General features: G+C 35.5%; 1 protein-coding gene across 2 annotated transcripts in view; it reads right to left on the bottom strand.

The window, feature by feature from the left end:
* atp9b (ATPase, class II, type 9B) overlaps positions 1 to 13,860 on the bottom strand; it is a 148,059-nt gene that overhangs the window by 88,764 nt on the left and 45,435 nt on the right. For both annotated transcript variants that reach the window (XM_031903753.1, XM_002936443.5), the window contains exon 8: positions 7,932 to 8,026. In XM_031903753.1, coding sequence (XP_031759613.1) covers positions 7,932 to 8,026 — 95 coding nt within the window. The remainder of the gene's footprint in view (positions 1 to 7,931; positions 8,027 to 13,860) is intronic.

The raw sequence follows: 13,860 nt of genomic DNA on the forward strand, positions 1-13,860 counted from the left end.
TCCTAAGGGAAGGTTTAGAAAACTGTAGAAATAGAAGTATCATGTCTTGTTTCAATACAAAATCTAATTTACGGGGAAAGGTCACGATGTCTTAGTAAAATATTGACTCATCACTGAGCTGCCACAGAGATTTTAATTTCTGCTTGAGTTTTGCATGATATATGTGGAAAACATATTTTATATACTTTTCTTCAATACATTCATTGTGATTATAACATGTTAATTTTAATATGCACATTGATAGATAAAAAAAAGGGTGTTTTTTGGCACGGACCAAAGGAAAATTATAAAGACAACTTATTAGGTTTCTGCCTTGGCCTCCATCAGTGGTAGTGGCATGGTAAATATGTTTTAGTGTGGAGCAGTAGAAGTATGGAACACTCATCACTATCCTGTTTATCTCCCTGCTGCTAAAGAGAGCACAAATCATTTTTCCCCACTTGTACGAACATGTAATAGACCTTTGGATTAACATACAAGTGAAGATGTAGTACTATTATTTTTTTCTATTCATTTAATAGACTATCAACAAACCTGGCCTTTATATAAAGCCTGAATTCCTTATATGAACTGTTTTAGTACTATATTGGAACCCTTATGACTGATATTGTGTTTTACAAAATCTACCTTTCAAAACAAAGTGACATTTTATGATGCCATCATGCTGTCAAGCTGCATTATAAAAAGTTTAATTAAAAAGTATCAACTGCATATATGACAAGTCTACACATGCCTAAATTATGCATAGTGCTTTATGAAGAACTGTATGGAGCATGCTGGGCCCTAGCTGTATCAGTTCACATCTTAAACTATTTGCCATTTGTTGTAATCTTTCACACGCCACCCCATTCATCACATTCTTGTCCTTTCTATTTAGTTTTCATCAAGCCTGCAAGAAATAATTCATATGAAACTAATACACGTGTTGGGTGTCCTATATCTTCATCATTCACTTTTCCCCTGATCTGTTATCACTTACAATTTAGATAGCCCAGACTATTATGTGCTTTATTGTGAGCAGCAAAACAGGACTCTTGGAAAAGGGATAGTGCTGAACACAATACCACACACATACAATATAATTAGTTGCCCAAGCACAAGTGTTTTTATTATGCACTGCACTTAAATAGATTCCATATAAACACTGACTTCATGTAAAGAACATTCCTGAGAGAAGGAGAAAGATAAACTCATTTTGATAACTGGTAATATAACATGGAGCTTTAATAGCCTGTACAAATGAATCTTTATTTAAATAGTACCATATACGAAGCAACCAGATGAGGAAAAATATAATACATGATATTAAATGAAAATTACCAAAGCAGTTCCTGCCTCCAGACAGTAAAATCTAACTGACTAGAGAAAGCATACTTCTCTATACCCTGTGTTAGAATTAATGAAGTGCATTTGGGCATATTTTTAGAGCCATTCTAAAGAGACTCTCCTGAAAGGGGGCAATAGGGGTAGTGTAGGGTTGCCACCTGTCCAGTTTTCAACTGGACAGCACAGTTTCCAGAAGGGTTGTCTGGGTAAAAACTAGAAAATTCAGACAGGACTACATGAATGACACAGCAATAAGCCAATCAACAATGGTTGTCATGGCCCCACCCCATGACATCATTGGTCCACCCACAAAACTTCAAATGCTCTGCCCATGATGTCATTGACCCCCCCCCCCCCACAAAGATTTAAGCAAATAAACTCTTGGGCGATGAAGGAACAAAGTTACAATAAGCACTAGTAATTGTGTTTAAAAGCATATCTTTAGAAGCTTATCTGGAAACCCAAACCATCTGTTTCCATTCATTAATCAAATAATTAAAATTTTTTAATAGTATTTCCTTTTTCTCTGTAATAAGACAGTACCTTGTACTTGATCCCAACTAAGACTTACTGTAGGCAAAAAATCCTATTGGGTTTTTTATGTTTAAACAATTTTTTAGTAGACAAAATACGGTGATCCAAATTATGGAAAGACCCTTATACAGAATACGCTAGGTCCTAAGAATTCTAGATAACAGGTCTCATACCTGTACAAGGTTTATTTATTTTACAAGAAAGTTAAGGTATTGACTTAAGATGGCAGAGTTGCCTAGAAACAAACCAAACAATGTAGACTCTAGTTACAGAAGTAAACCCTGAGGTGCAACTAAGGAGTTGGAACAAGAGAAGCAAGTTTCACTAGATGTTTTGATAAAGTAAACTTTTTGAGTTATGTTTCTGAAAGACCATGGTGGTTAAAAAGCACTGTATCAGTGACATGTTCAAGGAAACAACTTGCTTGGCTTCCTAGATTTCAGCTCTTATCATCATTACAACCTCAGTCATCTCACATTAAAAGGAAAAAAATATACCTTTTTTGGCATAAATTCAAGTCGATTTATGTAAAAAGGTAAACTTGTAAAACATGTAATTTTTTTTTTGACAAGACCTCTTTCACAGATTAAAAGGAAGCCATGATAGATTCGAACCATTTCTCATTTCCCAGGACTGCACTTTGCAATACAAGAGCAATAATTGGCGGCAGAATGAATAAATTATGTTGTGGATATTTCCAGATTATGTTTAGTCTTGGCCACAGTCATGAGATACCTGGGTATAAAACACAGATTACATATTTCAAAAAATACAATATTCATCTGAGGTCTGTGTTGTGTGAAGAGAAGCATATTTCTAATAACAGTACACTGACTGGACTCGCTTCTCAAAAGGTTTTCTTAGAGACAAAGGCAACGTTGCATTAATCTCAAGAAGATGTATTTCATCCACCAACATTAGTCACAAATGACTAAGAGACAACATGATAATGGGAATGTTTTTCTTTACCCATCAGTATAATAATACAGAAATGACCGGTAGTTTATCAATAATACAGGGAAATCTACTTCATTAGGTCAAGGGCAACATTTGTTCATCTAACTTAGAGATCATTAAAATACATCCTTAATCATAACATGTGGTTCATTACCGATAAAATGTTCTTTGGTTCAATAAAACTAATTAAATGTAAATGGTATTGTTTACTGCTGTATGGATCTTTTGATATAAATCAGCAAGTCACCATTTATTGAAAATCACGCTGACCTCACTGCTGTTAATAAATTTACTTGATCACATAAGATGGAAATAAATGACTTTCAACATGAAGGCTGACAGGAAAATACCTGCCTTACTTATGAGTATGAAACCACAGGAAACCTAACCTGGATGTAAGAGGACTTGCAAGGCAGCTATTATTAAAGGATGTGTTGAAAATTTAATTGTTTGATCATTCTAAGTGGTTTAGGAAGACAACAAAATCTGCACTGATCATCTTTGTTGGTGTCATCTGTTCTTTAAGAAAGGCTCAGAAGCAGGTTTGCAGGTTTATTTATTCTGGGTGTCACGAGGGATAAAGTTACAGAGCTGTGCGAATGATGCGACTGATAGTTCACGACAATACAAGGTACTCACAATCCATTACATCAGACAGACATTGAAATCAAAATGACTGACAATTATGGATAGTATGTGTTGTCTAGTGTAGGTCTAAATAATTCAAATCCCTTTCATAATCAAATTACATGACTGCTGTCCCTGCATAGCTATAAAAATGTAACAGTGTCAGTTTCCATGATCCCATCACTGAAATTCCTGGCTATTATAGCACATTTAACATTGCTGCTTGCTCAGTAATTCATCTGTTATACACTAATGTTAATAAAATGGGGAGGAATAAAAAGAATACCAAAATAAAATGCATACTTGTCTAAAAAATATCAGCATGAGAGAATCTAAAAATAAAAAGTAGTTTAAAAATGTATACATATGATCTTACCAGCTGTACCCTTCTGTGTTTTAACTCTGGTTAAAAAAAAAACTAAAATTGTATAAACGATACAGAGGAAAATTAAAAAGGCTCTGAAGAAATATATATGGTGGTTATTGTAACTGCAGTCCAGCAGGTGGCATTCAAGAATGGGAAAATGAGGAAAATAAAGAAAACAGTCACTGCATTTTCTTTGATGCAAGGATACTTTCGCTCATCTCTATAAGCAATTTCAGACATTTTCTATTATGTGTAAAGGATAATAATGGATACACATTACTTTTTAAGCCTATAGCTAATAAGGCCCCTTTCCTCCTCTTTGTACACTGTGTTTTAGAATCAAGTCCATTTGCTCTGAGAAATGCACACACAAGTCTGTTTCTTACAGAGTCTTTTAATTGGATGCCAGAGGTTTCTAAATGAAAATTCAAGGGGGGGGGGTTAAAAATTATATAATTTTCTATAATTTTCATTATAAAAAAAAGTCTTGAACTTCATAGCCACACAAGAACATAACAGGTTCTGGTTTATTGGCATCTATGATAAAGCATGGGGTGGAGGGTGGCTGATTTTACCCAAAAAGCATTCTTCTTTCTCTAGACAATTTATATGCCTGCATTTTTAGAACCCTCTGGAGTATTCCTCACACAATACTTATCTGTAGAAGAATAGATTCTATTATTCGGTATGCTTAGGACCATGGGTCTCTCAGATGTGGGAAATTTGTGTAATGAGGAGCACTGCACTACTAAAAATATGTAAATAAAAAAAAAAAACATTTGGATTAACCCTAGGTATTAGTTACTAAGTTATTATTAAAGAGAAAAGGCAAATTGGTTATATAACATTATGGGAAATTACACTGGCATTGTTTTGAAGCTTTCTGCATAACATATCCCAGTTTACTACTTGTTGGTAATAATTCTAATCTTTTAAAAGAAAAAAAAAATTGCATGGCAGTTGTCCTTAGAAGCACATTATACCCTTTACTAAAAACTAGGACTGCACTCATTAATTATATACGTTGTGACCTATCACTGACTAGAGATTTGAGTGTGACCAGCCAATCATTCATGCTACCAAGAATTAAGAAGCAGCCAAAGTGATGTTTCCCCAACTTTTATTCACTAAGGGGTGTATTTATTATGCTGTGTAAAACTAATTCACCGAAAAAACGGAGTAAAAAGCTGTGTAAAATAATTGGAAAAGATCGCCATCTGAACGCCGGATATTACGCCGGATATCACGCCATTATTTCCCATAAGTTCCGGTTAAAGAAAAAACGCGTAAAACAATTACGCCGTTTACGCCATTTTTACACGGCGAAGCCTGGCAATGTGTGGTGAATTTTCTCGCCGTTTTTTACACAGCATAATAAATATGCCCCTAAAACTCCAGTCAGTGAAAAGACAATTGTGACAAATAAACATAGCCTGAAAAAGACCAGTGACTCAAAAAACATATTTTGTTGTAGCAAAACTTGACAGGTTTTAAATTTATTTATTTATTTTTTTAATTATGTGCCACATATCATGGGAAATGTATGCATATTAGGTATCAACGTGTTCAAGGTTTACTTTTATAAGCTTTTATCTTAGTACCTTACTATCTGAGTAATGACATCAAGATGGTCGTTTGGATTAAAAAGACATATTCTTTGTAATTACATTGAAAATGAGGAAATATTATTCACTTTTCTCCTTGTCATGCCAACAGCAGCTCTGGGAAGGGTGTCACAGACTCGGTAAACTGTTCTAATTTGATACATTAGCCGATACATTTTTTATCTTTGCCCCTGCTGAGAGTAGTTTTTGAGCTTTATCATAATTAGATGATGTATCAATTACAAATCGACTAATGTAACAATCTGTGATGGTTTAGAATACACCTGGAATACTGAGCTGCTAGCCTGAAACACAAGATAAAGAAACTATGGGGCATATTTATCAAAATGTGAGTTTACATAAAACCCCAGATTTTATTAATTCCTATGAGATTTTAAGAAGTTTATTTATCATACGGTAAATTCTAACTTTCACTCTTCTAAAAATCCCACAGATGGTAAGTTTTTATGTATTAAGCTCTTATCTTACATTTTCATAAACTTGCCCCTAAGAGTAAAAAAATAAAACATAGAAGTCAATTGGAAAAAGTTTTTGTTTCTAGATTACTAGCTGAAAACACCTGAACTGGAAGTTTTAAAAGGAGAACAACCCCTTTAAGTATGCTTATTCCTGCTGTTTCATTTCTGGTGTCAGTATCTCTTTAAAGGAAATGTTATTTAATGGCACATTCCCTATATTTGTGAGGTGTATAATGCAATGGCCCTATGCCTGTACCTTTTAAGTTCTAAACACAGTTTACATAATACCTACATGCACAAAAAAACACAATCATATTCAATATCATGACTTTACAATTTACATTGTATGTAAGATTTCCATTTGCCTAGATTTTCCCTGAAGAGTAAAGAAAAATGGCCAAGGCTATTGGTCTGCAGCTGCAAATTACTCTTGTATAAAAGTTACAGTTACTTTATTTTCAGCTGAATTTGAATATCAAGCCAAATATAATGTGTAATGCTATAAAAATACATTATATATTATTAAGCACCCAAGGGTGTATTAAATAGCCTATTAAATGACATGACTAAGCATCTTTCATGGTTAAAATAAAAAAGTGATCAAGCAATATCTGCAACTTGATATTGCTGTTTGGGCAGTTATGTAAATACAGGCTTGGAGTGCTATTTCATAGCAGGTGTTGAAAAGAAAGGAAAAGACCATTGCGCCAAAGAATTAGAGTAACTACTTTTGTAACCCATAAATAGGCATGTAAATCCTTACATAATGAGCTGCAATAGGTCCTCTTATCAATGAAAGCAAAGGCGTGCACTCCCAGAAATGTTCTAGGTGTGACATTCACTGTTACCTTGACACTGTATAAAATTTCATCAAAAATATACGAATGGCCTGGGATTAAGAAAAACCTTCCCCATGACTAAATAAAAAAATGATCTAGTGTTCCTTTGAAGCTTAAGTGAAGTTTCATCTTCATTTCCTCCTTTAAACATAACCCCATAGAAAACTATTCATTGATCACAAGGCATGGCAAATTATACAACATAAGAAAACTGGGCTTTAAAAACCTATAAGAAACTATTATACATGTTACTGCAATGTATATTTCATGATAAATGTTGATTATTTGATGCAAGTTGGAGGAATAAACAAGGAGAATCTGGGTGTGCTGCCATCTGAGGGCTCTCCTGCACCTTGAGGCCCTTGGAACTCTCTAGACAGCACATCTGAATTAAACACAAGCAAAAGGCAATCCATGGGCCCTAACATGATGCCTGCCATGAGTCCCTCTGAATGTAGCACTGCCATATGCAGGTAGCACTGCATTCAGAGCAAGAGTCTGCTTGTTGTGCTGCATTCTAGGTGAAAAAAGAGCTATGCATATGGTGCAACCCACTGGGCAAAGTTGAAAAAACATGAAACTTTGTGCCTGTTATTTGCACTTTGTCCTTTGCTTCTAAAATGAGGCCCTGATTTCCCTACAGCACTTCCTTTTATTTTCCCTTTACCTTAATTTTTACCACCCATTCTTCATTGTGTTAATATGATGTCCAATCACTGCTGATGAAAATGGCTTCTTTTGTACCACTATCCCATTAATGTTGGTGTTATGCTAAAGTGCCAATGTATTTGCCCAATACCTACAGTATTATAGCTATTCAGTGCATATGTGGCTGCTTCTCATCAGTCAGGACTGGGCATCTTGTTGATACAGAAGAAGGAACTGATTAGTATTATTTAGTATTATTTGCATATTTGCATTTACAAATACATGCAGAAAATAGAAAACTTTTGACTACAGCAACAAAGCCACCACTCTGTGAACAGCAGTGGTGCTTTTGCACTGATGTCTATGTAGAATACGGCTGCAAGAAATACCGCAGGGGCAGCTCCAACCTAAATACGTAGAGAAATATTGATTTGCATAAGCTGATCCTAAACAAGAATAAGATACATAAGAATGCTACAAATAATTTGCTCTTTTTGACTTTCAGAAATGTACTATTTTGTCTTCAAAATATAGGGGATCTGAAACTTACTCCCAATGCTGGCAATCTCTGGGTACAGCTCACAGCAATCTTGAGTTTCCAATCTGTTTCACCATCTAATTGGTCAGTCCGAATAAAGCATGAACCTACAAAATAAGGAATATGCGTTTCATAAGCAGAAAAGATTGAGGAAGCAGCAGTGTATCAAATATCAAATGTGATAAAAGTATTAAATGTCAAATCTATATTTATTTTTGTCTTGCTAAATAAAATATGTTTCATTAAGGTATTATCATCTCAGCCAGCAGTTTTAACCATCTGAGCAGCCATTGTCTGAAGGGATGATTGAACACAAGGGTGTACCATGAGCCCCGGACATTGTTATAATTGCAATACACAAAGCAAGAAAGGAATATTACTTGGCAGTATAAGGGCACTGCATGGAGTCATTAGGAGCAAGGGCGGAAGAAAGGGGCTATAAGTACAATTCCTTAGGTTTCTCCCAAAGCCTCTATAGAGGCAGCATAAATATAGCAAACATAGTGTGTATAGAAGCCCATTAAGCTTGATACAGTTCTGATAAACTGTATTAGACATCTGTGTAGGTGTATTACTTCAGCATGATCTGCATCTGTTTTGCCAGAAATGCTGAGTAACTTTACCAAGCTTGATACTTGTATGTGGCCATGTGCCTATGCAGATATGAGGGGTCTGCATCTACACTCCGCTCCCCATTGGCTGATCTTTCAGATCTGTGAAATTTAGACATTTAACAACAATGCCAAAGTCTACTAGCACAAATAAATCAAAACATGAATAAATCAGTATGGGTTGCCAAAATAAAACCTGAACTGCCAGGATACCAAACACCTTTACTTAGAAAAGCAAGACTCCCTGATTATCGTAAGGTTAGAAAAAAGCATTTAGGGAAACTCAAATACACCCATTTAAAGTGATTCTGAAAACCCTCGAATATTATAACTGATACACAAATGCTAATCCCCTGGATCTGATGTCCTGCCAATGACACTTTCACCAAAGTCTCAGTTTTGTCAGCTCTAGACCAGATTAAAAAATATAGCACCTGCTCTTCACTGAACGCTGGAAATCTGGTTGCTGCCATAAAGAAAAATGACTTCTAGTGCTCAGTATTAGCAATGTATATTCAGGAAGCTCTAACTAAAAATATAGCTATTTCATTGAAACAGTGCTGATACCTCATTACAGAGTTACTTACAATATAAAGAATATAAAATTCACAAAAGGTTGATTAGTAATTAATTCAGATTCTCATTAGATGAGGTTTGCTTTGATTATTTGTTTTGACCCCTAAGCTTAGCTGCTCAGAGCACACTGATCATGTGCAGTGACACGGACACTCAAAAAAATGAACTTGCAGAATCCAAGATGGGGAGCTCTTGTACACAACTTTAAAGTACTTGACCATTACTGTTATTGGGATGTTGAACATCTAGGCTGGTGCAGTAAGCTCAGTATATCAAATACTGGGTTTCTAGTGTTAATTTCTTTTAAACGTTAGTTCTTCATGAAAACATAAAATAATGCAGCAGACAGCTGGTCAATTACACATTCTTATATTCCACTTATGTCATTAACAGTGCAAATACAGTGATTCATATTTTATATCCTTACAGCTCAGGCACATTAACTATAAAATTATAACAACACTAAAGGAAATTATAATTGTAGTTCTTACTAATATAATCATTTTTGACCTTTTAAATTAAATAAAGCATCTACCCCTGAAGTTTCTATAGATATTAAGGGCCAACACACATTGCAATATAAAACACACACTGCAATATACTATTTATATTTCCAATATACTAATAAACTATTAATGTGACCAAGCGGAACGGAACTATAAAGATCTAATGTCCTTGGATATCTTCACTAGATAAGATATGACATTTCATCCCTTATATCAGTGAACTACCTTGGTATATTAAATGTACTTCATTAAGAGACTTCTTCAACTGATAAGTTAAAACTCAATGATCACAAACTTTTTATCTCATGCTTTGAGTGCTATATTGGCAAAGCCTGCAAAATGCACATCAAATCTTTAAGTAAAAGTTTTAATTTATAAAATAATTCAGTTAATCTGAATGAACGTGATTTTATGAACAACGTGTTTTTATGGGGGAAGGGAATGTGAAATGATCAATTTCCCTTTCTGTGTATTCAAAGCAATTTTGGTTGCATCACTAGCACTTCCGCTATAATTAAACTAAATTAACTATACTTAATTAATCTTGTTGTGCTCCCACACCCCTTATAATTTTGCACCTGGATAGTAATCAAAAACAACCTATCACTTTTAAGTTTTTTTCAGACAGCCGAAAAATTGGAAAATAAAAGCAAGCATTCTGACTGGTTGCCATGGGTTATGAGTGCAAATTTTCCCCGTAGCTACTCCTAAATTCTCATAGTTTAACACTCACCCTTATTAAGCACAACTACACATTAAAATGTGTCCAGTCATAAAGAATATGATCTTTGGGTATTTATAAGCAAGCTGTATGATGTTCATCATTAATACACTTAATAAAGATAAAAAGGGCAGTCTAATTTTAGTACATATTGAAAAAGTTATAGGATTGTTTTATACGTACTATAAGTAGACAGCCAGGCCTCTTCTATAATCAGACCTGCAAACATACACTGACAGGGAAAAGGGCCTGTAAGGTATTTACGAGCAAGCTGTATAATAATTTACTTCTGATCAATAATACAATTCATACACATAAAAAGTGACTGGCTATATTACTTAAATTACCTATTAAACAATGAAAATAATTTGATTGTTGTGCATGCTCTACAAGTAGCCAGGCCTGTCACTTTACACATTTATGAAGGGTATTATTGATAGAAAATTAAAGGAGAACTAAACCCTATTTACAAATTAAGTTCAGCTTGTTGCCCTTTACATGAAGAGCTACTTACCATTAGCTTTCCTGCAGCAGACTTCCTCCATTCCAGCAATAATAAATCAAAGTAAAAAATACTGTACACTCCTATAAAAGATTCCAGCTTCCTTTTGCCACATAATGAAGTGAGATTAGGGCGTACATACGCGCAATTTCACTCCCCCAAGCCAAGCGCATGCTCACACAGCTCTACAGATTTCCCCGGGCCAGCGCTGATGTTAGAAGCCAGAAGGAAGTGACGCGATCGGTAAAAAGATGGCCGCCGCAAGAAACGATGCGGCTGAAAATAACTCCGGCGCGGTGCACAAATAGTAAGTAAGCAGGAGAAGTTTCATTACGGCGGTTCAGGAGAGGGACATGTGGCAAATCTTTTAAAAACATTTTAAAAACTTGGGTTTCATTCTCCTTTAAGTATCACACAGATTACTGCAGACCTTTTACCCTTTCTCTGCACATGTGCCTAACTTAAGACAAATCTTTGGATCCATGAAAGGAGTGATTACCAACCTGCTCTGTTTTAGGCATCAAACCTTTATCTGATTTATTAAGTATCACTGTACTCATAGAATAAAACTCTCAGTTCAAAAAATATCCTATAATGACACACACTGCAGAACCTACAGTATGGATGCAATCAGTCTTTCGCTCTTCATTTTATATTTTTTATTACTAAGCATTTATAAAGCATTAACATATTCAGTATGGTTGTTCAACAAGTTCACTCTATTATGGTTAATGTAATAAAAGGCACAACATTTGTTCAGGTACAGTTACCAATAGAAACAATAACATTTGAACAGGTATGGGATCCATTATCGACAAAGCTCCAAATTACAGGACGGCCATCTCCAATCAAATAATTCAAATTTGTGTGTAATAATAAAACAGTACTGTGTACTATTTCAGCTAGGATATAATTAATCCTTATTGGAGGCAAAACAGTCCTATTAGGTTTAAGGAAATGATTTAAGTAGACTTAAGGAACAGAGATCCAAATTATAGAAAGATCTGGAAAACTCCAGAACCTGAGCAGTCTGGAAAACAGGTTCCATACCTGTACCTATTACTATACAATCCAATTAGGGTCCAGAAAAGTCTAATCAAACTCATATTTCTGTAGTTGCTTCTATTGCATACCTCCCAACATTTGAAAAATGAAAAGAGGGACAAAAAGATTTGGCGCGCGCAGTGTGGAAATTTTATTGACCACGCTCACTTTTGTGGCCACTCCCCAATTACCACACCCCATTTTTTTTGGTGGGATCAAATGCAAAATGTGCTATACCTTCACACTGTTCTACCTAAAGAAAACAATATAGCAACTCCTACATATAAAATACAAATGTAGAGAGAAAGCAGTCAGTTACAAGTAAGTTATAACTATGTACTAGTTTTGCCCCCCCATACACAGTGCCCCAATGGCCCAATAGACAGTACCCCTCCATACACAGTGTCCCCATAGAAAGTGCCGCCAATTGCCCCCATAGACAGTACCGCACATACACAGTGCCCCATAGAAAGTACCCCCATAGTAAGTACCCCCATAGAAAGCGCCCCCAATTGACCCCATAGACAGAACCCCCAATTGACCCATAGACAGTAGCCCCCATACACAATGCCCCCATAGAAAGTACCCCCATACACAATGCCCCCATAGAAAGTGCCTCCAATTGCCCCCATAGACAGTACCCAACATACACAGTGCCCCCATAGACAGCGCCCCCACAAGGAGCCTCATAAGGACCAGAGCCGCACAAGGAACCGGAGCGCCCGGCTCCAGCCAGCGCAAACCGCTGTCCCTATTACGGAAATGCAGGACATTCATTGAACTATCCGGGACAGCGGGATGTGCTATAAAAACCACAAGTCCCGTGGAAAGTGGGACAGTTGGGGGGTATGTATTGCTTAATGAGCAATACACAGTCTGAGGTTTGGTATACCCTTTCAATCGTGGGCAGCATTAACTTAATAAAAACAGAATGCTATAGGGTCCAGCCACAAACACTGAAATACATGCAATGTATTTCTAAATGTTTTCACCTAAAGGGGTGGTTCACCTTTCATTAACTTTTAGTATATTACAGAATCACCAATTCTAAGCAACTTTTAAATTGGTCTTTATTATTTATTTCTTTTAGTTTTTAAATTATTTGCCTTCTTTTTTTTCTATTCAGTCCCTCATTCAAACCACTCCCAGGTTGCTAAGGTAATTTTGACCCTAGAAACCAGATAGCTGTTATATCTCCAAACTGGAGAGTTGCTGAACAGTTATTGAAATAATTAAAAAACTACAAATAATAAAAAAAATTAACACCAATTACAAATTGTCTCAGAATATCACTCTCTACATCATACTAAAAGATAACTCAAAGGTGAACAACCCCGTTAATGTTCAAGAACATAAAAGTGGAAATCTGTTCATGATTCGTAATATATCTTGCTTCGGCCCAGACTGCCAAAAAAGGTATAACCAAGATAACTATGATTTTCAGTGATTGGTGCTCATTAGAATTTGTTTAACATTTAAATTACTATCATAATTTCTTTACAGAATACATTGACTAAGTTTTTTTATGTTTGCTGTCAATGTTTACTTGCATCCATCAATTTCATTTAGAATTATAGCAGAGATCAATATGGTTCAAGACCAATGTGGCTCTTGTGAATGGTTGACTGCACAGTATGACATGTATTGGACTGCTGCATTTCCTCTCCACTTCAGCAGTTAATTTCATCAATATCTTATCTCATAGTCCGTTTCCCTTTTGTCTAGGTGTGAAGAACTGTTTTGCGCAAAGTTAGCTCTCAATACTGATCACTACATAACTAAAACTGAATTTATGCCTTTGTATTAAATACAACCTTTAGGAGGTATGTTATTTAAAAAGCAAACTGCTTAATAAAGTTACTGCAGACAGAAATCAACTGCTCAGACATTACAATGGCTGTTTTCATATTGCGACCAGGAATACACTTAAGAAAGGAATTGGGTTCTGTTAACGTGTTAGAAGGATATTTATACATTTACA

The sequence above is a fragment of the Xenopus tropicalis genome, chromosome 6 (assembly GCF_000004195.4).
Source record: "Xenopus tropicalis strain Nigerian chromosome 6, UCB_Xtro_10.0, whole genome shotgun sequence".
In the NCBI taxonomy this organism is placed as follows: domain Eukaryota; kingdom Metazoa; phylum Chordata; class Amphibia; order Anura; family Pipidae; genus Xenopus; species Xenopus tropicalis.